The 25,401-nt window shown below is 37.5% G+C and overlaps 2 protein-coding genes across 3 annotated transcripts; both read left to right on the forward strand.

Annotated features, from left to right (window-relative positions):
* The first annotated feature begins 539 nt into the window (after nucleotides 1–539).
* LOC129448276 (ictacalcin-like) lies at nucleotides 540–2,600 on the forward strand. The gene is made up of 3 exons (XM_055210522.2): nucleotides 540–682; nucleotides 1,960–2,108; nucleotides 2,393–2,600. The coding sequence occupies exons 1-3, from the start codon at nucleotides 556–558 to the stop codon at nucleotides 2,528–2,530; spliced, it is 414 nt and encodes a 137-aa protein (XP_055066497.2). The 5' UTR covers nucleotides 540–555; the 3' UTR covers nucleotides 2,531–2,600.
* Nucleotides 2,601–5,701: 3,101 nt separating this feature from the next.
* Nucleotides 5,702–24,310, forward strand: snx27b (sorting nexin 27b). Of its 2 annotated transcripts, none has more exons than XM_055210641.2 (13): nucleotides 5,702–6,167; nucleotides 9,948–10,179; nucleotides 10,283–10,475; nucleotides 10,688–10,752; nucleotides 15,780–15,884; nucleotides 16,063–16,141; nucleotides 17,326–17,489; nucleotides 17,572–17,661; nucleotides 18,984–19,133; nucleotides 19,294–19,422; nucleotides 21,940–21,999; nucleotides 22,078–22,140; nucleotides 22,228–24,310. In XM_055210641.2, the coding sequence occupies exons 1-13, from the start codon at nucleotides 5,842–5,844 to the stop codon at nucleotides 22,270–22,272; spliced, it is 1,701 nt and encodes a 566-aa protein (XP_055066616.2). In that variant the 5' UTR covers nucleotides 5,702–5,841; the 3' UTR covers nucleotides 22,273–24,310. The 2 variants fall into 2 exon arrangements, with proteins under 2 accessions (XP_055066616.2, XP_055066615.2); XM_055210640.2 differs by having other exon boundaries at nucleotides 5,703–6,167; nucleotides 22,078–22,126.
* The last annotated feature ends 1,091 nt before the right edge of the window (nucleotides 24,311–25,401 follow it).

The raw sequence follows: 25,401 nt of genomic DNA on the forward strand, positions 1-25,401 counted from the left end.
TATATAGAAAAAAGTGTGCTTGTGTTATTTATGTTGTTGTTTATAATATTTGAAAAGAAAGTCTGTCTAGCTTTGCCTAGTTCTACACTAAAAACAGTTGTTGCGTTTGCTTGATGACAACTGTGTTGTAGTTTTGTTTAACTTTTGCCTTCCTGTGTGCATTGCATTGTAAAATGTGTGTTTTAGTGAGAAGTTTGTGTTTAGAGTTTTGTTAAAAGAGTGCATGATGACAAATGGGTTTAGGCTACTATGATTGGGAGATTGGGGTTTAGTGTTTTAGCAATTCAGAATACTAACATACTAATACAGGAATACTAATGTGAACTTTTTGGTACCAAAATATAGGCTACCTCAGAAATCAGAATTAAGGAGGAGTTAGAAAATTGTAAAAGTATTTACAACAACAAAAGAAGTCAAGCCTACCTGCTCTTTTTACAAATGTAATTACAAGTAAACACACGTTTCTATAGACGATAAACAGTGAGAGTGACAGAATAAGAAAGAGAGAGAGAGAAAGAAAGAGAGATGGGTGTGTGTGTCTTAAGGGTTTTATATATGGGAGGAGATAAATTAGAGGGTGTGGCATTTCTTGCATATAACCCCCTGTATGTCTGCCCAGTCCTCACTCCCTCGCTTCACTTGCTTTTCCTTATTCCTCGTTGTGAACTCCACAGAATCCAAGGTAAGTTTATGTTTTGTGTGCTATTGCTGCTATCAGATTTCTTATAAGTAACATAATTTTTTTTTATGTTATCAAGTGTTGCATGCAACTTTAGTTTAATTGTATTCCTTTAGAATAAAGTAAAGATCCTTGACTGTAGTTGACCTGACTGCACCTCTGCTACTATACTACTTAAATATGTAGGCCACTGTGTGTAAAATGTTAGATTATTTGAATACTGGCATTAATTACTTCCTGATATTGGTCTGATGCTTGGCTTATAACGTTGCTACTGCGCCCTCAGGCTCCTCCAATCATGACTTTAAACTCCTCTGTGGCGTCTGTCTTTCTTGCTTCACTTCCTCAATACATCTCTCTCACCTACCTTAATTTTAAAGAAATCTCTGAGATTCAGCCATCACAGAGACAGTTTAACTCATTCGCCGCCTTTATTAAGAAAGTTGCCCGCCAGCATTTTTTTAAATTTTCACAAAAGTTTCACAAAATGCCTTCCAGAAAACATTTCTTCTAAAAATATATAAACATACAAATATATCAAATGAAAGAACAGACCCTCTGCTTTCAAACAAACAAACAAAATGGAAAAAAAAGTTTTTTTCCTCTACTTATAAACTCTTAAGTATGGGTATTTTCTTTAAAAAAAATTTAAGCTGAAATAATTGCATTTTTGTGAAGGCATTTTATTAGAGATTAAATTCAGAACGATTATCAAAACATACACAGAGTTCAAAATTAGTAAATAAAATTTTGCTTCAGTTTTGGGTAATGGATAGTGGATAATCACGGTATTAAAGATTAACATAAAACCTCATCTTTGTATGCAAATGTTTTCTCTTAAATGACGAGATAACTGGTAAATGGCGGAAAAAGAGTTTAACAGCTGACAAACTGTGCAAAGTTTATGTACAGGAGGGAAAGTTGGTGCTGGAAGAAGAATCAGATTTATAACGTGAAAAAAATTGTAGTATGATGCGTTCAGTAATATGTCGATCTCTCTCTCTCTCTCTCTCTTTGTTTGGCTAAGTTAGATGTGTTTAGGGTGTTGGCCATAATCCGTGTTTAATTTTTACAACTCCCACTTCTTTTATTTCTCATTAGACAATTTTAGATCCGCCCCTTCATCTATCCTTTTTCTGCATTGTTTTTTAATTCCATGTTGCACAGAGTGGTATAACCTGTTTTATGTGCTATTGCTGGCTTTAACATATCTTAGATAATTTTTCAACATACTTTATATAAAGATGAACATTATTTGTGTCACTCTTTTGTTTTTTTAGTCAACATGTCTGCTTCAGACCTTCAGAAGTCAATGGCATCGATGATTGCAGTTTTTTATAAATACTCTGGAAAGGAAGGAGACAAAAAAACCCTGTCCAAAGGAGAGCTCAAGGATCTGCTTACTAATGAGATGGGTGACGTAATTGGGGTGAGAAGCACTAGAAATACTGATACATACTCTGACCATCTGAAGTAGGATTGCTTGGATTCTAACGGTTAAAAATGTCAACTGAATAGCTGTTGTAGTATGTAATTTTATTTAGAACAATAGAGCAGATCTTAACTGCATTAATTGCTCATTATATATAGTAAGAGGTAAGGCGTCTTTTAAATGAAAGATTTTTAACTTTTTTGTATACTGTGTAACAATATAAAAATATCCAAATGTGTATATCTGGTTAAAATGATGTGTATGTGGTTTTGTTGTTAAAGAAAAGCACTGACCAGGCTGCACTCGACAAGATCTTTAAGGATCTGGATGCTAATAGAGATGGTACTGTGGACTTCCAGGAGTACGTCACCCTGGTTGCTTGCATCACCATGATGTGCAATGAATTTTTCCAAAAATAGTGACTTATTAATCTTTAACCTTTTACTTATTAACAAAAGGTTATGTATGTGATGCAATGATATATTAAAACAAATATATAAAACATTGTTTTGAAAACATTGTATTCTTACAATGTGTGTTGTGTGATACATTTATTTTTGGTCGTTTTTGTAAGTTCAAAGGTATGCATACTTGGCTGAGTGAAAATTGATATTCTCCATTTAATGCACTCTAAAAAACTGACTCATGAAAAACCCATTTTTATTAAAATTAAATTTTACCTTAAAGTAATTTCCAAGGGTTAGGTTGAAATAAATAGAAATTAAGCAACAACTGCACACATCATATTATATACATTGGTAATCGGGAACATCATTGAGAGAGATTTTTATGTGATGATCTGAGCCATTTAACGTGTATTATTCCTGAAGTGCAGTCCTTTGACCCAGAGCACTCATTGATATGTGGTATAGGCAGTGTCAGTACACGTAACGGTTTTACGTAATTTAATTACAAAATAAATGTAACTGTAATCAGTTACAGTTACTAAGGCAAATGTGTAACTAAATTACAGTCACATAAAATGTTTTAAGAGTTTAGGACAGCACAGGACACATGAAAATTCAATAACTGTTTTATTTACTATTTGGGTTTATGATTTTTTAAGATACATTGGCATTGTTAGATGTGTTCCCTGTCTATGTTATGTGTCTTCTCACCAAATGTAAGACTCAGACTGCAGTTAATGTATCAGGACACAGTTCATCACCTAGCACTTGTCAGACAATAAACTCAGAATTAAATTCCAAATATGTTGCTTGAGCTGCCAAATTGCATATATTAAATGTAAAACAAAAAACCTGATATTTTGTACTTGTCTCTTATATTTACCTTTTAATGTTTAGACATTTCTTGACTTCACAGCTTTATTGTCCCAATACTTAAAAAGGGCACTGTATGAACCTTTCAGGGATACTAATATGCATTTTTCTTACCAATATGTAGGCTACCTTTGAAATTCCAGTATACACCCTTTAGATGCAAAGGTGCATTTTTTTGAAAGGGTACTGTCCCAGTGATAGCTGGGACCATGTTTTTCTGACAGTGTAGTTATAATTAACAAATTTAGCTTGAGCTCTGAGTTAACACTCCTAACAATACTACAGAATATAAACTGAGGTAAATCAGAATTAAATTAAGGAGGAGTTAGAAGGAAGGAAGGATGCTGGAAAAAATCGTAAATAGCATTAGACGCCTGCTTATTTAAAGGTGCAGTGTGTAATTTTTAGAAAGATCTCTTGACAGAAATGCAAAATAATATACAAAACTATATTATCAGGGGTGTATAAAGCCCTTTTTATAATGAACCATTATGTTTCACTCTAAAAACTCCTGGGTTATTTCTTCAAACCATTTTCTGGGTTATAGGGCTAATATTTTGACCCAATTCCTGGGTTGTTTGGGTTTCTGGGTTATTTTTTAAAGAGTAACCCATATTCTGGGTTAACGCCCCACCCCCTGCTGTTGTTCTGGTATACCTTAGAATGAGAACTTTTCCCCTAACGTGAAAGTCGCCATTTTGTGCCCCCATGTTTCTACAGAAGCCCTTAACGGACAGACTTTTTTACTAAGTTGTCTCCGACGATAACATGTTTTTCCGGTGGCGGCTACCGTAGCTTTTCTATGGGTTTCAAAAGTGAGGGATGAGCAGTGGACTGAGCCGTTGGTTGCAATTCGCAACCTCACCACTAGATGCCGCTAAAATTTACACACTGCACCTTTAAGCTTGAAATTACATTAATTGACAGGCCCAAAAGATCAGACTTGTTCTGAACTTACGTTTAGATCTTCATTTAATAAGTTTACCTACTGATTCATGCTTTAACTGTTTCGTGACATTTAAACTGCCTTTTAAAAAAGCAAAGTCGAGGTAGATGCTATTTTTGAGTATAAACAAGCCATATAACTTACATTATTAATATTCATTAATATGTTTTGTTTCTGGGTATTTTGTTCCTAAATAAAGGAAGAGACTTCAATTCATTTATAAAACAAGTGAAATAAAATTGCTCAGCATTTATCAGTCATGCAAAATATTATTTTGCTAAAAAATAAATGTCTCCATCTTGTGGTATATTTCTATAAAGGCTCTTTGATCTCACAGCATTAAAGTTCCCAAAATTTTGGCTTTATATAAATATGTGTTAGCATTATGGATATTTGTAAAGTAGCATGCTTCAAAACACTGGCAAAATTCACTTTTAGGAGATGTCAGCATTCAAAACTTACAAAACTTTTAATCTGATTTCAGATACATTATTTTACAATATTTAATTTATTCCCAATACGAAAGTGTATAATATAAGAGATAAATGTGGTAGTAGCCTATTTGTTTGGTTAGTAAATATGATCTCAACGTGATGACCACAAAACAATGTTTGAAGAATTTAAATTTTTTAAATATTTTAAGAATTGGATTTTATGACTTTTTTAACATTCCTTCTTTAGTTTTACTCAAGTGAAGCCAAGAGTCGGCAATCTTACCATGTAACGTTAGCCGTCCTACTCGAAACCGGCCCGTCCTGAGAGGTAATCGAAACGGGGATCGCCCCGGCAAAAGTCCAAGGCCTCTAGGGCCTGTCACTAGAGCACCTCTTTAGATCAGGGAATGAGGTTTAATTTACTGCACACTAATTTTGCTAATTGGCCTCCGTTACATTTTCATAAGTGAAGGCATCGACCCCACAGGGGTTAAAAGCTAAATAGCCTCATTCAGTCTCCTTCGCACTACATACCCCATGGTGCACTTGCGTTTTGTCACGTGACAGAAGCAAAAAGGTGTGTCCTTACTGTCTATGGGTGTGTCCGACTTCTTGCCACGCAGACAGCGCAGTTTTTTTTTTTTTTCATTATTGATATTATTTAATTGATTTTCATATTTGAACTGTTAATGGGTATGGTGCAATGTGTCTGCCTTTGAGAATTGTAGTTTGTTTTTTTTCTTATTGCAGGCCTGTTTTTGTATGTACATCTGACATTCCAATAAAAAAAAAGCGCATGACATCAAAGTACCGCGAGAGCGATTCGATAAATCTTACGGAGCAGCCTGTTCTCGAATCTCTCTCGCGGTGTTTTGATGTCAGTCTGCGCGCCACCGCGTGAAGTTGAACACAGCTATTTTAATGCATACAGGCGCACCAGTGTCTCGTGACGGAGGCGGCTTGGCGTCACTCTTTCCCGTCTGGAGTCTGACGCATTCCTCCAGCCAATAAGCTCATGTAGCACTTTAACGCTCAAGACCGCTGTGGAGGGAGGATTTCTTCAAATAAACATGGCAGATGTTGTCGAAGGAGACTGCACTCGTTCCGCTGCCCCTTGCGCTCCACATTCGTCGGCTCGTAACGGATCCGGCATGAGCTCTGGGACGTGCGCCGGTGGGCACGTCACGACCACGGTCGCCTCCGGGCCTCGGCTGGTCCGCATAGTCAAATCGGACTCGGGCTACGGTTTCAACGTCCGCGGGCAAGTGAGCGAAGGAGGGCAGCTGAGGAGCATTAACGGTGAACTTTACGCCCCGTTGCAGCACGTAAGCGCCGTGTTACCGGGCGGCGCTGCGGACCGAGCCGGAATCTCAAAGGGCGACCGTATTCTTGAAGTGTAAGTTTATGTAATACAAATTAAATACCTCAGCAAGACGCTCGCGAGGACCGCGAGTCGCCGCCAAGCAGCAGCAGTTTAACCGTTATGCGGCTCTCTACCTTTACAACCTGCACTTAATACACAAATAAGGACTCTATTTACATGCCAGAAATAACTACATTTAAGGCATTTGATGTCTTCTGAAGAGAGAATCTGACGCTGAGCTGCTAACGTGGCTAATAAGTAGGTTGATGGATGGGAGTGAGTAGCTGAAAGTTAGCCAACGTTGTCACTGCAGCACTACATATCACCCTACCTGTACATAATACATAATAATTCAGTCACATAAACATAACAAGGCTTTTTCAGAAAGCATACTTGTCCTGGAGTGTGGAGAGCACCAGTTAATATAAATGATTTGAGTACATCTCAGCCTGTCATCCAAACATCTTCTGTTATCACAAACATCTCATCTTCTTGAAATTGTATCAGATACAACAGTTTTTAGCAGCTGTGTTTGTAGACACATTTCAAGGACACATATTTGTAGACAGAATGGACTTTGTTTTCAAATAATATGCTTCAGTGCTCTTAATGCCAAAACATCCATTGGTACACAGTGTATCTGTCTGTCATATGCATTGGTTTACGTCCCTATGTGAATGGCCGCTTCATTTCCACCAGATAAAGGAGGTTTGTGTTGGGATGTGTGTGTCTTCATTGCAGATTCGGGTCACATACTGTACCGTGTACAGACAGGCTCTCTCTCTCTTCCTTCTGACTGCGCACCATTCTCAGCAATACTGAGTCAAAATAACCCGCAATATTTGTGCAAACAATAGATTTTATTTACACTTTAGCTTTCTGTGATCGGCACATCCTACATATATCCATGGTGATCTAAAATATTTGCTGCAAGGTTATGTAACAACTGACTTGTTTTAAATTTACATGAGACGTGAGTGGTATATTTGATTCCTTGTCCTGTTGTGAATGATGTTGTGATGTATGACTTGTTTACTATGTTTTGTCTCGAATCACCACTGGTATGGTTCCGGTTCCATGTTAATATTCACAAGGCACCTCATTGATGCTAGCATACGTTGCCATGGAGACAAGTGGTTTCCGTGGTGTTGGGCTCAGCATCAGCAGCAGTCAGTGTAAACTCAAGACAAAAATGTATCTCACACGCATGCTATTAAATAGGTACTCATTCAAACACTTTTTGTCTTCCTCAGGTCAGTGCCTTTTGACTTGTGCTTGCTTACCGCTCCAAGTTCATCATAAAGGGGCGGTCACACTACACGTTTCATTCCAGTGACTTCCATTCGTATAAATGTGAATGCGTCAGGAAGTAAACGTAAGCTCGTAAGCAAAAATATTTCACATTTCGTTCCAAATTTTGATCAAGTCTGGTAAACTTTGTCCCCCGAGTTTGTATCACGTGGAGACATGGAACCAATAGAAAACTGCTACGTCACGACGTGACCTTTCTCTTTACTGAAAAGCAAAAATGGACGAAGCTCATATACGCAGCAACATCCAAAAACATTCACATGCTCAAATTCTAGTTTGACCGCTCCTTAAACGAAACCGTATTAAAATACATCACCAAATTTCTTCAGTCTTGCTCGCTGGTTTCTTCATGCCTTCACATTGTAATCTTATGAATGCATAAATGTACTAAATAATTTAAGAAAATTTCCTTAAATTCTGTATATGTTTATGCATACATGAATGAAAAGTCATTTGCACATGTTGTGAAACTCAGAAAGTGAAATTACATGTGGACCAAATACAGAAACTGTTGGTAGTGCTGTTTAAGTGGTCCATTATTTTCTATTTTAAAACTATGATTCAATAGCATGACATTCTGTCAGTCAATAATGTGCGGTACAGAAGGATGAGAGATTGTTTAGTTGATTCAGCTTTTTTGAGTAGTGCTGATGTGTGTTTGTGTGTTGGATTCGCTGCCTGGGAGTGTTTTTTTGAGTGTCTATAAGAAGGAGACTGGAAAGAGAGTGAGTATGTCAATGCTCTGCTGATTGCTGTTAAGTAACTCTGAAGTACTTTGTTCCAGTGATCTAGCTGCGCTGTGTGTTTCAAACTAAACCTTTTACATTCGCTTCAGAATGCAGGTTCAGTCAAGGGCATCCTGGTCCTTTTTTCTGCTCCATCAGATGCCTACATTGTAGTAATGATGACAGATCTTGCTTTCCTGTTGCTGGTAGAGTGTGGCTCTTGCATTGCTGGGGCTATGGGTTCGATTCCCAAGGAATACACCTAAAGGATTATTATGAACACCATACTAATACTGTGTCTTACCCCCTTTCGCCTTAAGAACTGCATTAAGTCTATGTGGCATTTATTCAACAAGTTGCTGAAAGCATTCTCTAGAAATGTTGGCCCATATTGATAGGATAGCATCTTGCAGTTGATGGAGATTTGTGGGATTCACATCCAGGGCATTAAGCTCCGGTTCCACCACATCCCAAAGATGCTCTATTGGGTTGAGATCTAGTGACTGTGGGGGGCTTTTTTACAGTACAGTGAACTCATTGTCATGTTCAAGAAACCAATTTGAAATGATTCGAGCTTTGTGACATGGTGCATTATCCTGCTGGAAGTAGCCATCAGAGGATAAGTACATGGTGGTCATAAAGGGATGGACATGATCAGAAACAATGCTCAGGTAGGCCGTGGCATTTAAACGATGCCCAATTGGCACTAAGGGGCTTAAAGTGTGCCAAGAAAACATCCCCCAAACCATTACACCACCACCACCCGCCTGCGCGGTGGTGGCAGGGCGTGGTGGATCCATGTTCTCATTCTGTTTACACTCAACAGAAATGGAGACTCATCAGACCAGGCAACATTTTTCCAGTTTTCAACTGTTCAATTTTGGTGAGCTTGTGCAAATTGTAGCCTCTTTTTCCTATTTGTAGTGGAGATGAGTGGTACCCGGGGGGGGGGGGGGGGGGGGTCTTCTGCTGTTGTAGCCCTGCGTGTTATGGCTTCACAAATGCTTTGCTGCATACCTCGGTTGTAACGAGTGGTTATTTCAGTCAAAGTTGCTCTTCTATCAGCTTGAATCAGTCGGCCCATTCTCCTCTGACTTCTAGAATCAACAAGGCATTTTCGCCCACAGGACTGCCGCAAACTGGATGTTTTTCCCTTTTCACACCATTCTTTGTAAACCCCAGAAATGGTTGTGCATGAAAATCTCAGTAACTGAGCAGATTGTGAAATACTCAGACTGGCCCGTATGGCACCAACAACCATGCCACGCTCAAAATTGCTTAAATAACTTTTGTTTCCCATTCTGACATTCAGTTTGGAGTTCAGGAGATTGTCTTGACCAGGACCACACCCCTAAATGCATTGAAGCAACTGCCATGTGATTGGTTGAGTAGATAATTGCATTAATGAGACATTGAGCAGGTGTTTCTAATAATCCTTTAGGTGAGTTTATATTGATCAGATGTAAAGCCTGAATGCACACATGAAATCACTTTGGGTTACAGCTTCTCCCAAATGCATTCAAGTAAACGTCAGGCTTAAACACACAGATGGGTCATGAGACCAAAGAAATAGAAGCTTTAGAAACTTAAATAATAGCTGAATCATTCTCATTCAACAGAATAAAAAAAAACTCATACAGTAAATGATGACATAGTTCACCCAAAAATGAAAATTATCACTTTAACTCTCTAAAGTTCCTTAAAACATTTAGTTTGTTTCATTGTACTTGATGTCACATTCATTGTCTTGTTCTTATCTCCTCTTTGTTTTCTACAGGAATGGGGTAAATGTGGAAGGAGCCACTCACAAGCAAGTGGTAGATCTCATCCGAGCAGGAGAAAAAGAGTTGGTCTTGGCCGTCCTGTCGGTCCCCCAGCCAGAGACAGACAGCCTTGATCCAGGGGACGATGGCTCGTCTCAGTCTTGCTACGACTACAGCGACAAGCAGGCCGTGCCCATTTCTGTGCCCACTTACAAACATGTAGAGCAGAACGGGGAGAAGTTTGTAGTGAGTGTTATAACTGCTGTGGACACTTGCTGTGCCCGAATGAATAGGTTTACAGTGTTTTAAAAGTTGTCATTTTAAAATAGTTATGTGTGTGTGTGTTCAGGTGTACAACGTGTACATGGCAGGCAGACAGTTGTGCTCCAAGCGTTATCGCGAGTTTGCCATCTTACATCAGAATCTGAAGAGGGAATTTGCAAACTTTGCATTTCCCAAGCTGCCAGGGAAATGGCCTTTCTCCCTTTCTGAGCAACAGCTAGACGCTCGCAGACGAGGGCTTGAGGAGTACCTGGAAAAAGGTAAATGAGGAAGAAATATGATAGCATTTTTTGTAACTGATGTGTTTTTAAATTTCTATTCTACTTATTTATTGTAAAGCTATTTTGCATGTGTGAAAAGCAATATAAAAATGATTTCAAATGTAACTGGATTTGAGGCACATTAAAATCTTAAAAATAACTATTTGCTGGTATTTTCAACATCCTGATTGTTCTGTCTCTTTCATTACCAGTATGTTCTGTTCGGGTTATTGGGGAGAGTGACATTATGCAGGAATTTTTGTCAGAGTCAGACGAGGTAAGATATTTTTTGTGTATATGACCGATATGTTTAATCTGTTTGTAAAGCATGCTTTACATTACACATTTTCTGAATAGAAAAAGTAGCCACTTCTGTTGTCATTACAAACATGGAGTTTAAGCAAAATAGTTTTGTACTATTGTCGTTTTTACAAAAAATCTCTTTTTGTTTATTGGTGTTTACTGTCAGGTAAGAGTAAATGCTAGCTGTTGATAGATTAAACATGAGTGGCTTTCTATGTGTTGCCCCATCAGCCTGTGAGGTCGCTGATGCATGATAGTATCGGGGGGTGAGGCAATAGTTTACTCATTTGTTTATTTTGTTCATTTTTTACTCATTTATGACAAGTCACGTGATTGACAAAAAAATGCTGATTTACTCACTGCCACGATCGCAACATTCTTAAAACTGAGGACTTGAATCCGAACCTGTCATCAAAGCCCATAGGCGCCCTGAAGTTTCCTGTATGCCAGGGAGCGGGAACAACACACTCGCTTGATTTAAACCCCTGCGTGCCTAACAACCTCTCTAGTATTACAAGCTCATGTGCCAGGAAGAGTCAGAGTCATGCACATTACAAGTTCAGGTGCTAGGAGTCCATGCCGCATGCGTTCAGGTCCAAGACCTGCGCATTACAAGTCCTGGGTCCGTATTCTTAGTTTCCTCTCAGAGAGCTCCTAATATAGCTTAAATTAAATTTCTATGCAGGAGTCTAAAGAGCTTAAGAGCATTCAAGACCAATCTGAGAGCAACTCTGAGCAAAGACAATACAAAAACTTTTATCTTGGCGAGGATGTGGGGCTGACCCTGTTGCTACGTATGATGCAGTCTTTGATGAATGTAATTGGTTGGTTGTCCAAGAAAGAAGGAAAGGGGTGCTTTTATGTAGAGTGAACACTTTTGGACCTTAAGACCTCTTTTAAGGGTTTAGATGCTTTCTGAATTACTTCTTTCTTTACTAGGATTATTTTCTTTAATTCTAAGGAAAAAACTAAATTTCTAAGAATTTTCTTAGAAATGTGTCACTAGGAGCAACTTTTTGCGCTAAGATTTTTCATGAATACGGGCCCAGGTGCATTCAAGTAGGAATCTGCACACTGTACAAGCACTCTCACGCAAAGTGAAGCTCACAAACCCTCGCATGCAAGCAAAGGCACGCAATGCGCATGTTATTGTGAAACTATTATGATGATGATAATAATAACTAGGGCTGGGCAAAAAAAAATAGATTTTCCGATTGATCGTTTTTTAAAACGTGGTCGATTAAAAAGCGATTCTCAAAGAGCAGAATAAAAATTTTTTTCATATTTATTTCCGCAAACATTGAACGGAGGAATGGAAGCATTTTAGATTTCGCAAGCAAGACGTGTTGTGGCTTTTAATTTCTTTTTATTATTACCCACTTGTAAACTCGTTCACTGTTCTTTTTTATTAATATCGTATTTGTATTAGATCTATATTCATTGAGTTGAATCGAGAATCGAGTATAAAAACCTACCTGAGAACCGGAATCGAATCGATTTGATAGCTTGTGAATCGAAATCAAATCGACCTGGAACATCTGAATCGATACCCAGCCCTAATAATAACTATGGCCAACTATCGTCATAAAAGCCCACTATCTGCCATATGTCTGACAATCGTTGATACATGATAGTATCATCTATTGGCACCACCCTATTTTGGCTGCTTCTGGAATTTTATGTAATTGTTCAGTTGTCAGTAATGTTTGCAAGGACAAGTGACAAGAAACAGCGAATTCTATAAAATAATTTCCTTTTCCCATTCACCTAAATAATCACATGGCAACCTTGTCAGGACATGCATGTTTTGTCTGCTGGAACAGGGAGGCAAGGCCTGATTTTAGGATCATCATTACATGTAGGTTATTATATTTCCCACACTAAAAGCAAATGTAATTACATTTTTTCTGTAGCTAAAATGCTATTGCTTTGCTATAACAATGCCAAGGTCATTGGTTCAATTGCCAGAGAACAGATAAAAATGTATGCCACATAATGTAAGACGATTTGAATAAACATAAATGAACATATAATAGCATTTCTGAGGTGTTTTGGCAAAAGAATTCATTAAGGTTTTGTGTAAAAAAAAAAGATATTAAATGTGCCATAGAATAAAATACTGTATTAACCTAGGTATAGATGAATAATAAGAGCTCTGTACATGGTAATAACGTATCGTGAGTCTCAAACGCGTTTGTTTACTCATTTTTATGTAAACCTCGTGCATGCAAAAGACAGGTCAATCTTAACCTAACTCAGACTGTGACATCACAGTCGAGATGTACACCCCAATATTAAATTACACATTCGATTAATTACAAGGTTGTTAAAATGCTAAAAACAAAGTTGTGACTGCTCAGTTAGTGCTACATGCTAATTAATGCTATATGCTAGTGTTTCGCTGAAGTTCTACTATTGACTTTACAGTTATGTTTTGCAAGTCCATACTGGGGAAAAAACAGAAACTTACCACTCAGAAACATCCATTAACAATCTCCAAACTATTAGTTGTTCCTCAAAATCTGTATTTTCGTCTGATGCAGGCTCAAACATATAAGGGCTGTTTACTAAAGTGAGCTACTAACATGAGCCACAGAGCTCAACATTATTATTTATGACCCCTCCAAATACGGCAAAATAGACCATTTCATTCAAAGGGAAATCCTAGTGTTATAAATGGACAAAAACGTTTCTGGACAATTTTTGCAAAAGTAAAAATGCATTCTTTGGCACCTTTTACAAGGTGGTGGTGCAGTTCTATTTCTTTGAATGGGGTTAATGCTTAGTATGGCCACTCGAGTGATAGACGTCCCCCCTTACAGTAAAAAGAGTCATAATCAATTCTTGAAGACTGAATATAATTTTCGGGCTCTGCACAGAGTTTTGCCAAACTTGCCATTCTTTGCACATGTGTTAGTTGACACACAACTTAAAAAGTTTTTTGTGCAATTTTAGTATAGATGTTGTCAGGTTTAATTGTTGGTTGGTAATATGTTGTTTAATTTTGAATTTAGCACATGATTTCAGAGCTATCACTTATTTTAATGCTTGTTTTGTCTCATTTTAAGGCCTCCTGAGGCCCCGTTGAAATTTGTTGAGGCCCCCTTTGGGCCTGGCCCCCTAGTTGAGAAACACTGTATTATGGGAAAACAAAAGTCTGCTTCATGTTATGTTTTTTTTTTTAACATAACTATAGAAGTTATAGGTTAAATCGGTTTGGATCACTTCTTCTTATAACATATAGCCTTGTGTAGTTTGTTTTATAAAACTTTAATTATGTTGACCTAACCGTGTTGATGAATGCCGATCCTTGGCGGATCTACTTGTGTTTATTTCTTTAAATCTTTTTATTTATTTATTTAAGACATTTCATATTAAACTATGGTAAGATTTTGTAAGGGCCTTTGGTCTATTACGAGTTGTCTATTATTAGGAGTAGCCTTCTTGTTGCCATGTAAGATGGTCAGTAAAAATTCATATCCTTAATAATTAAAATTGTGCAATCAATTTATATGTAAACAATGGCTGTCTATGTAGGCTTCTACCAAAGAAAATATTTAACCTGTGACAAGACTTGGAAAATCAACAAGTTTCTTTATTGCCGATAATCAGGAAAATCATTCTGCAACCATTTGAGATTTTGGGTGACATCCACTTGCAACCTGAATTTGGTAATGATGGCAACAATATAAAAAATGTGCTGACACAGGTGTTATTACTAAAAAAAAATTTGGGGGGGTTCTGCCTACATAAAACACAGTCTATTGAGTGATTGACTGACTGTACAGTACAGCAGCTTCCTCTGGCTTCTGACACATTCAGATGACAGTCCTTCTCGACAGTAAAAGAGTACTCTACTGATGACCTTCCAGTGATCACAGCCCTAATCCAATTAACATAACTGCATCAGGTTTAATTATCAGGCAAAATGAATGTACTCATTTATGGCAGTTGACTCAAACAGTGATCATCAATCAAACCACTGATCAAAGTCCCATTACAACAGTGCAAAGACATGCAGGTTTGAATTGGAGATGTCAAATTGTCTTTTCCCACTTGTGTACGGTAGAACTTGAATATATATATATATATATATATATATATATATATATATATATATATATATATATATATATATATATATATATATATATATATATATATATATATATATATATATATATATATATTGCGGGGTGCATGATTTTTGAAAACTCTTTGGAAATGGGAGTCGGGCTGATTACCAAAACACACTTGTAGCCAATCAGCAGTAAGGGGCGTGTCTACTAACTGACATCGTTGCCTGTATTGCGTATGTTTGGGGCGAGTCAATCAAAAGAAGGTCCAGATTCTGTCGGGGTAGGGGCATGTTTGTTTAGGTGTTTTCAAATGTCAACATTGGCTTTCAGAGACCATGCACCCCACCTTTAATATGGATTAACCAGTTCTTGCTATAAATATTGATGTAGATGCTGATAATGCATTAATAAATAAACATTTCACATCAGATTCTCAGCGAAGACAAACAACAGGCATGTAGCCATGAATTAAGAAGCTCACAGAATCACAATCAGGAAACCTTTAACTAGAAACACTGACTATTCAGACAATGGTTGCTCTTATGGTTTGTGTGTAAATATATTGTATGTCATTGTTTCGGTGACCCTTATATTTGCATCCATACCTTATTTCTCAAGCAGTTCTCCAGTTTTCATTCCACAAGCCATAATGGCTAAATCAAGTTTCTTCTTATTTTTCTTTTTTTTTTTTTTACTAAAAAGGAATCGCAAAACATACATTTCTTGAAATGTTACTGATACAGACTAAAAATGTCTCTTTACATCTTCTGAAAATGTGGTAGCCGTGTTGTCTGTGTGTACTAATTTGCAGGTTCTATACCTTGTGCAGGTGCACAGTGAACAAAACCGCCCAGAGTGCTTTTCTGCTTATTATAACAAGTTTTTTAAGTCTCGTTCTTTCTCTCTCACACACTTCCTCTAGAACTATAATGGTGTTTCTGATGTGGAACTGAGAATAGCAATGCCAGACAAAACTACAGTTACTGTCCGGGTGCGAAAGAATTGCACAACAGACCAGGTCTATCAGGTACTTCATTTAACCTATGTTAACACTTTACATCAAGTTTTGTCCACACGCTTTGCACTATGATTATTACAGTTAAAACACTATAAAGACTGATATTTGAATTGTATATTGTTCTATAATAACATAAAGTTTCATTCTTTGTATTAATTTTCATAATTCCTACTTTTCTCACTTTTAGGCTGTGGTAACAAAGATTGGGATGGACAGCATTACTGCAAGTTATTTTGCTCTATTTGAGGTCATTAACCACTCATTTGGTGAGTTTGATTGGTTGTAGTTTATTTTTTATCAGCCTGTGTTCGGTGTAACGGTCCAGTTTGTATTGTGGTTATGATGAAATACTTTTTTTGTTGCTGTTAAGGGTTGTACCCTTTGGAATTTGATGCTGATATCGATATTTTATTATTTATTATGTTTGGTCAATTATTTCAGACAATAAAAATTTTGTAATATGTCTCATTATTAGAGTATCCATAAAAATATGCCAAATTGATATGAACAGTTGCTTTAATCAGATTTTTAACTAGCAGCAGTGTAGGGCTGGGTATCGATTCAGATGGTCCAGATCGATTTGATTTCGATTCTCGATTCAATTTTCGATTCCAGATCTCGGGTCGGTTTTTATAATGGATTCAAGCATCAACATCGATGAAGCACCTGAAACTGCCATTTTAGGAAACTGAATGAATGAATGACAGGCTTGCCTCTCGCTTCTTGGCAAGGCAAAAAAGTGGGTGACATCTAGTGAAGAAGACTAGTAATTAGATTAACGTTAATCTTACGTTAAATGTTTGCAGAAATAAATATGAAAGAAAAAAAGATTCTGCTCTTTGAGAGTCGATTTTGAATCGACCACATTTTAAAAAACGATTAATCGAAAAAAAATTTTTTGCCCAGCCCTACAGCAGTGATATATTTGCATCATGTTATAAATCTAATTATTTTGTTATAACTAAAATATATTTGCCTATTCATCTATCACAGTAAGGGCTGTCACGGTTTTGAAATTTGGCTGACGGGATTGTCTAATTAATTGTGACGGTTATGACAATTAATTGCCTGTTTTAGGGCTTTGACAATTAATTGTCTATTTTATTGCTTTGACATTTAGTTCTCATACATTTTTTTCTTTGTTTATGAAATAATTTTCACATATTGTTGTGATTTATTTATATTGAATGTTTTGCAAGGTTTACCTGGCAATAAATATTAATACACATAGCACATATTTTAAAAAAAAAATCTGATACCGTCTCATTTATACAGGCGCTGCAGCTCCCCCTTGTGTTTTTTAGAGAGTTGTGTAATCATTGCGGTGACCTGAAATCATTGCGATGAGGTCAAACAATTGTGATGAGATGATTCTTTAATCATTGTGACAGCCCTAATCACAGTTGCTAATATTACTATTTCTCTGTCTCTCTCTTTCTCCTTCTCCTAGCACGCAAGCTTGCCCCTAATGAATTTCCTCATAAGCTTTATGTGCAGAACTACACATCTGCCATCCCAGGCACCTGCCTCACACTACGCAAGTGGCTCTTCACCACAGAAGAAGAGTTTTTGCTCAATGACAATGAACTGGCCATCAGCTATTGCTTTCATCAGGTATGTGTCTGTGTGTGTGATTGTGTGTGAAAATGTTTGTTTTTGTACTGATATATAATGTTTTGTGTCTTTTCTCTCTTAGGCTCTGGATGATGTAAAAAGGGGATTCATCAAAGTTGGGGAGAAATCCTACCAGCTCCAAAAGCTTAATGAACAAAGGAAAATGACTATGGTCAGTCTCAAAACGGTGCTGATTCAAAGTCTGTAAATTTAAGGATTTGTCCAAAAGACAATTTTGTTGTCATTCCAAACCTGTACAACTCTTTTCAGGGTTCCCACGGGTCCTTGAAAGTTTGTGAATCTGGGGAAATAATTCAAGGCCCTGTGAAGTTTTTGAAAATATACATACATAGATACAGGTCATTGAAAGTGCTTGAATCTATTTTATGCAAGAAGTTATCTGGGAAAAATCTATATTATTTCCTATGTAGTTCATAAAATTCTAGACTTTTTAAGCACACGTGCTAAACTGTTCGCTTTAAATGCTTATATCTTCTGTATGCGAATGTTGATTCATACCAAAATGCTTTTTTGCATAGTTGTGTTTGACACATGAAAACGTCTCGGTTTATGAAACTGTCCCTAAGAAGGGAACGAGATGCTGCGTCTCCCTTGCCATACTTCCTGCGTCCCTGTAACGCCGACTTTGGCAATATTTCAGATAGCGATATACTTCCTGACTTCCGTGTCACCTTGTCGTTAAGCCTCAGCATTGGTTGAATTTGATAAACACATTCAGACGCACTTACCCCTGGAGGTGTACCCAAAGTGTCACCGCAGTGACGCAGCGCGAGTTCCCTCAAAAAGGGAACTGTAACAATGTATCTTAAAAGGTTACACGATGTAACCTTGCTCTCACTTGAAATGTGTCCCCACATTTAGTCCTTGAATTTGAGGGTATTTCACCTGGAAAATCCTTGAAAGGTCCTTGATTTTGAAGTTAACTAAGGTGTGGGAACCCTGAACTCTTTTCTGTAAAACGCAAAAAGAGAAATGTATAAACTTTATCTGAATCATGTTCTGATAATCTGGGGTTTTTTCAGTGAACAAAATTGCATAAAATAATGGAAATATTCAAAATTTCTCCTTTTGTGTTGAAGACATAATGACGTTAAAGGGATAGTTCACCCAAAACATTTAATTCTGTCATTTTCTCACTTTTTATGTTGTTATAAACCTGTATAAATGTTGTTGTTTTTTTGATGAACACGAAGGAAGATATTTTGAGGAATGTTTGTAACTAAACCGATTATGAGCCCCATTTAATTCCATAGTACGAAAAATAATACTATGGAAGTGAATGGGGCTCATAAACGGTTTGGTTAGAAACATTTCTCAAAATATCATTACAGATTTATACAGGTTTGTAACAACATGATGGTGAGTAAACGATGACGGACTTTACATTTTTGGGTAAACTATCCCTTTAAATGACTTTAGGTGTTAGCAGAATCCTAATGAAACATTAATTTCCTGTCCATTTTCTGTCTGCAGTATTTAAGTATTCTAAGGACATGTGAGGGCTACAATGAGATCACTTTTCCTCACTGCTCCTGCGACTCGCGAAGGAAAGGTCACGTCATCACGGCGATAAGCATCCTTCACTTCAAACTCCACGCGTGCACCGAGGATGGCACTCTAGAGGTAAACGTGTTTGTTTTAAAGGAGTGAAAAGTTATTTTTCGCATTCTCACTTTTCAGGGTGTGAATCGGGTGTCATGATTTACTGTCCCAGCTTAGAAGTGGTGAAAATGATTCGGTTCACAGTTTCTTATTTCTCGATGTGACCTCTGTACGATTGCAGAATCAGGTGATTGCATTCGAATGGTCAGAAATGCAGAGATGGGACACGGATGAAGAGGGAATGGCTTTCTGCTTCGAGTATGCACGAGGAGAGAAGAAACCTCGCTGGGTCAAGATCTTTACTCCATATGTGAGTCCTACATGCATGATGCAATCAAATACAGGGTTCCCACGGGTCCTTAAAATTCTTAAAAGTTTGTGAATCTGGGGGAAAAAATTCAAGGCCCTGGGAAGTTTTTGAAAAAACTATACATACATAGAAACAGGTAATTGAAAGTGCTTGAATCTATTTTATGCAAGAAGTAGGGATGTAACGATTCAACCTTGTGTCCCATTAAAAATTAAATCGATTCTGAATCGTAAGGCTGCGATTCTTTGTTTCATGCACAGCTTGTGCGTGTACTATGGCATTTGGTCAGTACAAAGTCCTTTTCAATCTAAAATCTGTCAGGAACACGACACGAACCCAAGTGCAGACAATATAACAGATACTTTTATTTAAACAGAAACAAGAAAACAAAAACCCACGAGGGGGCAAAAACACACTATGCAAACAAAACACTACACAGACTTGACTTAACACTAAACAGACTTGACTGACACTAAACAGACTATAAACTTGACACAAAAATACACTAGACCTAGACTAGACTGTTACTTGACAAAAGCATGAGCCACTAAACAGAACTGGTACAAAATGAACGAGCACAGGACAGCAAATACAAGGGCATTAAATAAGGGAACAAATCAAGAGGGGAACAGGTGACATGATTCAAACAATAGGTGTGTTCGACATCGGCTGTGGCTGGATGTAACCGATCTGCGAGATTAGCCGCATGCAGGCGGAGAGGAGCTGAAAACGGAGACGTGAAGTCGGACGCGCTGTGGTTCCCGTAGTTTGCTGCATTTACGTCAGGCATGGCTGATCACGTGCCGTTTGCTTGCTTAATCGCATTTAACATGATTTGTAAGACGTAAACTACATAAAAAGTGAATTATACTGTTTTGAATGTCCGTGTATGAGCATGAGTGGAACTGAAGAGGCTTACAGCATCTGTTTTTACAAGAATAAAGTTCAACATAAGCATATATTATTTAAATATCAATGTAGTGGGGTCTACGTTTTTAATCCATTTTATTTTGATGAAGATGACACAATATAACATCGCGACTACATGAAAATAGCTTTAACTGTTATAAAAATACAGAGCATTTGTGAGCATTTGTGAAACTGAGGGCGTGAAAATAAACACGAAATACACGTGATGGTTGTCATGTGGTGAATCCGACCAATCGTGAAAGAGCTGTGTCGTCATTACAGCCTGTGCAGCTCCTCTTCGCGAACTGCGCTGGCTAACTCAGGCGGCTGATCTCGAATCGCTCTCGCGGTACTTAAAAACCATATGACACAGTCACGTGCCTGCAGCGCCAGCTGAAGTCGGACAAAAGTACTAACTGGAATGCACTGCTTCAAGTCAGCCGCCGATCGGTCTGCGCAGCGCTGCATGAAGTCGAACACACCTATTGATGGGATAATTAACGAGGAAACAAGGGGGCGGGGTCAGGAGAAGAGACAGAAAGCACATGGCTATGAAAAACAAAGCCAGTGCTCTCACACAAAACATTGGGCTGCCATGATCCTGTAACTATGACTAAAAAAACTGACCTGAAGACAGGATCATGACAAAATCATTATGAGTCGGAGTCGTTTATAACGTGCATTTAAAAAAGCAACACTCGTTAAACAAAATCATTTAAAATATTCTTTATTATCATGAAAATACCTGAAACAATTTGAAGAACAGCGATATAAATATTCCTGTAGACATTTCCTGGAATAGCATTCGTAATGCTACTTCTTCTGTGGCACAAAGGGAAATTCTGCACGGGAGCACCCCCTGGCGTTCGGATGTGCCTGGATTTCACCGTAATTCATTCAAATTCATTCATTGAGAAAATGCGCATTTGCACGGTTAATCGTTACACCCCTAGCAAGATGTTTTCTGGAAAAAAATCTATATTATTCCCTGTGTAGTGTAGGATAATATCATAAAAATTCTAGACTTTATAAACACACGTGCTAAACTGTTCGCTTTAAATGCTTATATCTTCTGTATGCGAATGTTGATTCATACCAAAATGCTTTTTTGCATAGTTGTGTTTGACATATGAAAACGTCTCGGGTTATGTATGTAACTGTTGTTCCCTGAGAAGGGAACGAGACGCTGCGTCTCCCTTGTCATACTTCCTGCGTCCCTGTTACGCTGTCTTTGGCAATATTTCAGATAGCGATATAGTTCCTGGCTCCCGCGTCACCCTGTCTTTATCGTTAAGCCTCACCATTGGTTGAATTTGAGATACACATTCAGATGCACTTACCCCTGGAGGCGTCCCCAAAGTGTCACCACAGTGACGCAGTGCGAGTTCCCTTAAAAGGAAACTGTAACAATGTATCTTAAAAGGTAACACGATGTAACCTTGCTCTCACTTGAAATGTGTCCCCACATTTAGTCCTTGAATTTGAGGGTATTGGACCTGGAAAGTCCTTAAAAGGTCTTTGTATTTGAAGTTAACCAAGATGTGGGAACCCAATAAAAATATCTTGCCTTATGTATTTCATCCACTAAAGATGTCTTGTCTTTTTTAGTTCAACTACATGCACGAGTGCTTTGAGAGAGTCTTCTGTGAGCTGAAATGGAGAAAAGAGGTGGGCTACACCTTTACAGTTTTATATAAGTATGCATTCGCTTCTCGAGTCCATGTATTGATTCGTGTATTTGTTTAGGTTGAAGAGGAGGCCACGGACAAGGACAACAAGAACTGCAGTAAAGATGGTATGTGCGGTAAGGTAAGGCTCTGCCTGCCTTTGTTTGGCACTCTACACTTAAAAGTCCCAGCCTATAATGCAAATCTGAAAGGCATCTCTCTTTTACAGAATATCTTCCAGCTGTTGAGAGACAGAAGGGATGGAGGCACATGAATGAAGAGATAATCTCCTCCTGAATTCTTAAATACACACAAATACACTCATAGCTGCACACAAAACTAAAAAAAGACCATTTCATATTAGTCACATGTGGCTTAAGACATCTGCTCTACCATAGTATCACACATCATAGATTCATACATAAATACTTCAAAACACAGGAACTGACACAACCACAGTACAGTAATGAGAACAAGTTAAGACTTTCAGCATCATTTCACCAGACTGGAGGGATTTGTTGGACATATTAAAGGTGACAACCACCAGGAGGACAGGATGGAAGACTGGAAGAAATAGGAAAAAGACTGTGATGTCGCTACTCCAGGAGACTGACCATAATTCAGTGGAATGATGTCTGATCGACCCTGATGGCTAACATGGCACCAGCATTATGAATGGTCCAGGTGACTAATTCATATGTCATGTGACTGGTCACAAGACAAGCGTTTACAGACCTAAGTTGAAACAAATGTGAGATTTGAATTGTGCGGCTGGGGAAGGAAGATGGATAGAAGAATGCAAACCTCAGCAGTCTAACCTATACGTTATCGTGACACTAACACACGCACATATACCTGTGAGGGTGAAGATGCTTTTCCAGAATGTATCTGTAAAAAACAAGGAAAAACCATTACTACATTTTCCACTTGGACAATCAGAGTGGAAGAGGAAAAAAGAAAAAGCCTTTATAGCCAAGTAAAAAAGAGGGTAAGAGAGACAGATCAATACTTTCCATGCTTTTCAACACTAATTTGTCTCGCTATTGACACTATCGGTAGTGGATACAGATTTTTAGCCCTTTAGCTGAGGTTTTTCACTTTTTCTCATCTGGCTTTTTTAGTTTTCCAAAACAGTATTTGTTTTTATTAGCGGCCCCAAATGGAATTTGCATGTGGAAAGTGTTTAAATGAGGTAAGGCGTGTTAAACTGATATAAAAGTACTATGCTCTTATTTAGAGGTAAAAGCATGATCAAATCGGCTCATATATTAAGTAAACGAACAGTTAGGTTATATGGGAGACATAATAATGAGACTTCTGCAGAGTTTTTTGCAGGTGCAGATTTTTTGTGGGCTTGGCCGTTGCTCTGAAACATCTGCCTGCTAATGTGTAGGTGCTCTGAACTTAAATGACTTGAGTTATATTAACAGTGTTATAAATGTGAAGCACTGAATTGAAAGTTGTGAATATTGGGCTGGGTGGTATGATTTCTGGGCTGTCACGCCCTCATCTAGCAGTAGATGGCTCTGGCTGTCATTTTAAAATGTTTTACTTTTTTCCATTTTACTTATTGTAGCGCAGGCGCATACAAACCTGTCACCCCGAAACATGACTTGTTTTGCACTTTTTATTTGATGTATGTATGAGTTTGTTTGTTAAAAAACTGACATGTAATTTTCTGTCTGCACTGTTGAACTTTCCTGTGAGGTTTCTGTGTCATCATTTTTATTAACTTTGACTATAATAGACATACTGAAAAAGCAATCATTTAGGAATAAAATGACCTGTAATCCAGTGTAAGTTATGCTGGTAATAGTGGGAACACAAAATTGTGGAAAGTCTCGGCCTAACCACACGCTCTAAATGATTTTTTTTGTCATTTGTATGGTTTGTCATGGACTTTAGGCAAACTTTCTTCTGTCTGTGTGTATCGCTCCCCCTCTTTCATCCTTTATCATACTCTCTTGTCGGTTTGCTCTGGTTGTGTTCTTTTTTTTGACTGAAACTTTAATTTATTTGAATATGATATTACACAAATATCTCTGTGTACAGTATTTTCAGCCGTGTGAGTTTTTGAGTAAACTTTTCAAATAAGGCACAAAAAGTACATTAACAAAGCAAGGTCTAGTATGAAATGAACTAAACAATGTAGGATGCATACTGCAAAAAAAGACCAACAGTATATTGGGAAGGTTTAAAGTAGAAACCTTCAATCGACATGGACAAAACAATGTTAAAGCATTTGATAATTGGTCATAGCATTATAATAAAATGTAACATATTCTTTTAAATAAATTGATTTATTGACTTGACTATTGTATGAATGTGTGTGAACTTTTTAATGTTTATGTATAGTTTTTTGTTAAATACACAACCAGACGGGGAGAAAAATAACTGCAGTACAAGGATGTGGGCAAGAGGTGCCAACACACAAATAATTTAACAACCTTATAAATTGTGAAGAGGGTTAGTAACACTAGTATTGCTTTCTGTAGGTCAGCATGCCACTGACCTTGACCCCAGTGATTTTATCAGGCACTTAACAATTAAAGAACAAATAGGACCAGTAAGGTAAGATGGTCTGTGTCGCTTTATCAGTAACAAATAGCGTACTATACTGTCTTCACATGCTATTGATAGTTCCCACTGATGAAGTCGTAAATACTAGTTCAAATGCTTTGCTGTTGTAATTAATTAACACAAGAATGAGGACAAGTCAAGATAAGGCTGCCTTTGGACTACTGTATTAAACCATCCACTCTTTTACCACGCTATATACATTCATGAATTTGGATAAAATGTGTGTGATTTTTTGCTGTCTAGATAACACGGTGTATCAAATGGTTATTTTGTTGGTAAATATGCAAGAGTGTATAACAGCAAGGCAGCTGCTAGGGAGAAAAAAACTAATTTCACCTACTTGAACTTGTATTTTTTTCTTTGCAACCCCCCAAAAATGATATTAGATTATATTGTATTAAATTTATTTTCTACAATTATGTTTATCTTTATGTAAACAAATAGATGAAGATATTTTTGTGTATTTGTTATATTTCAAAATGCATATTGTTCTCTACTTGAGTTTGTAAATTGATTTTGAAGTAATCGGTACACAGTTTATGGTCGGGTTTCAAAATGATCTCAGAGCTTCCTTGTCGTAATTACGACATTAAAGGCTGTTTATGTTATATAGGGGTGGTTTCCCGGACAGGGATTAGACAGAAACGCCGTCGGTGTGTGAGTGAATGGGTGAATGTGAGGCAATATGTAAAGCGCTTTGGATGGCCATAGGTCTGTTAAAAGCGCTATATAAATGCAGTCCATTTACCATTAGTCCTAGACTAAACATTTTTTAAGAGCTGTCCAAACTGAAAACAACCTGCATCGATACATCTTAATATAC

Source organism: Misgurnus anguillicaudatus, chromosome 10 (assembly GCF_027580225.2).
Source record: "Misgurnus anguillicaudatus chromosome 10, ASM2758022v2, whole genome shotgun sequence".
Classification (NCBI taxonomy): domain Eukaryota; kingdom Metazoa; phylum Chordata; class Actinopteri; order Cypriniformes; family Cobitidae; genus Misgurnus; species Misgurnus anguillicaudatus.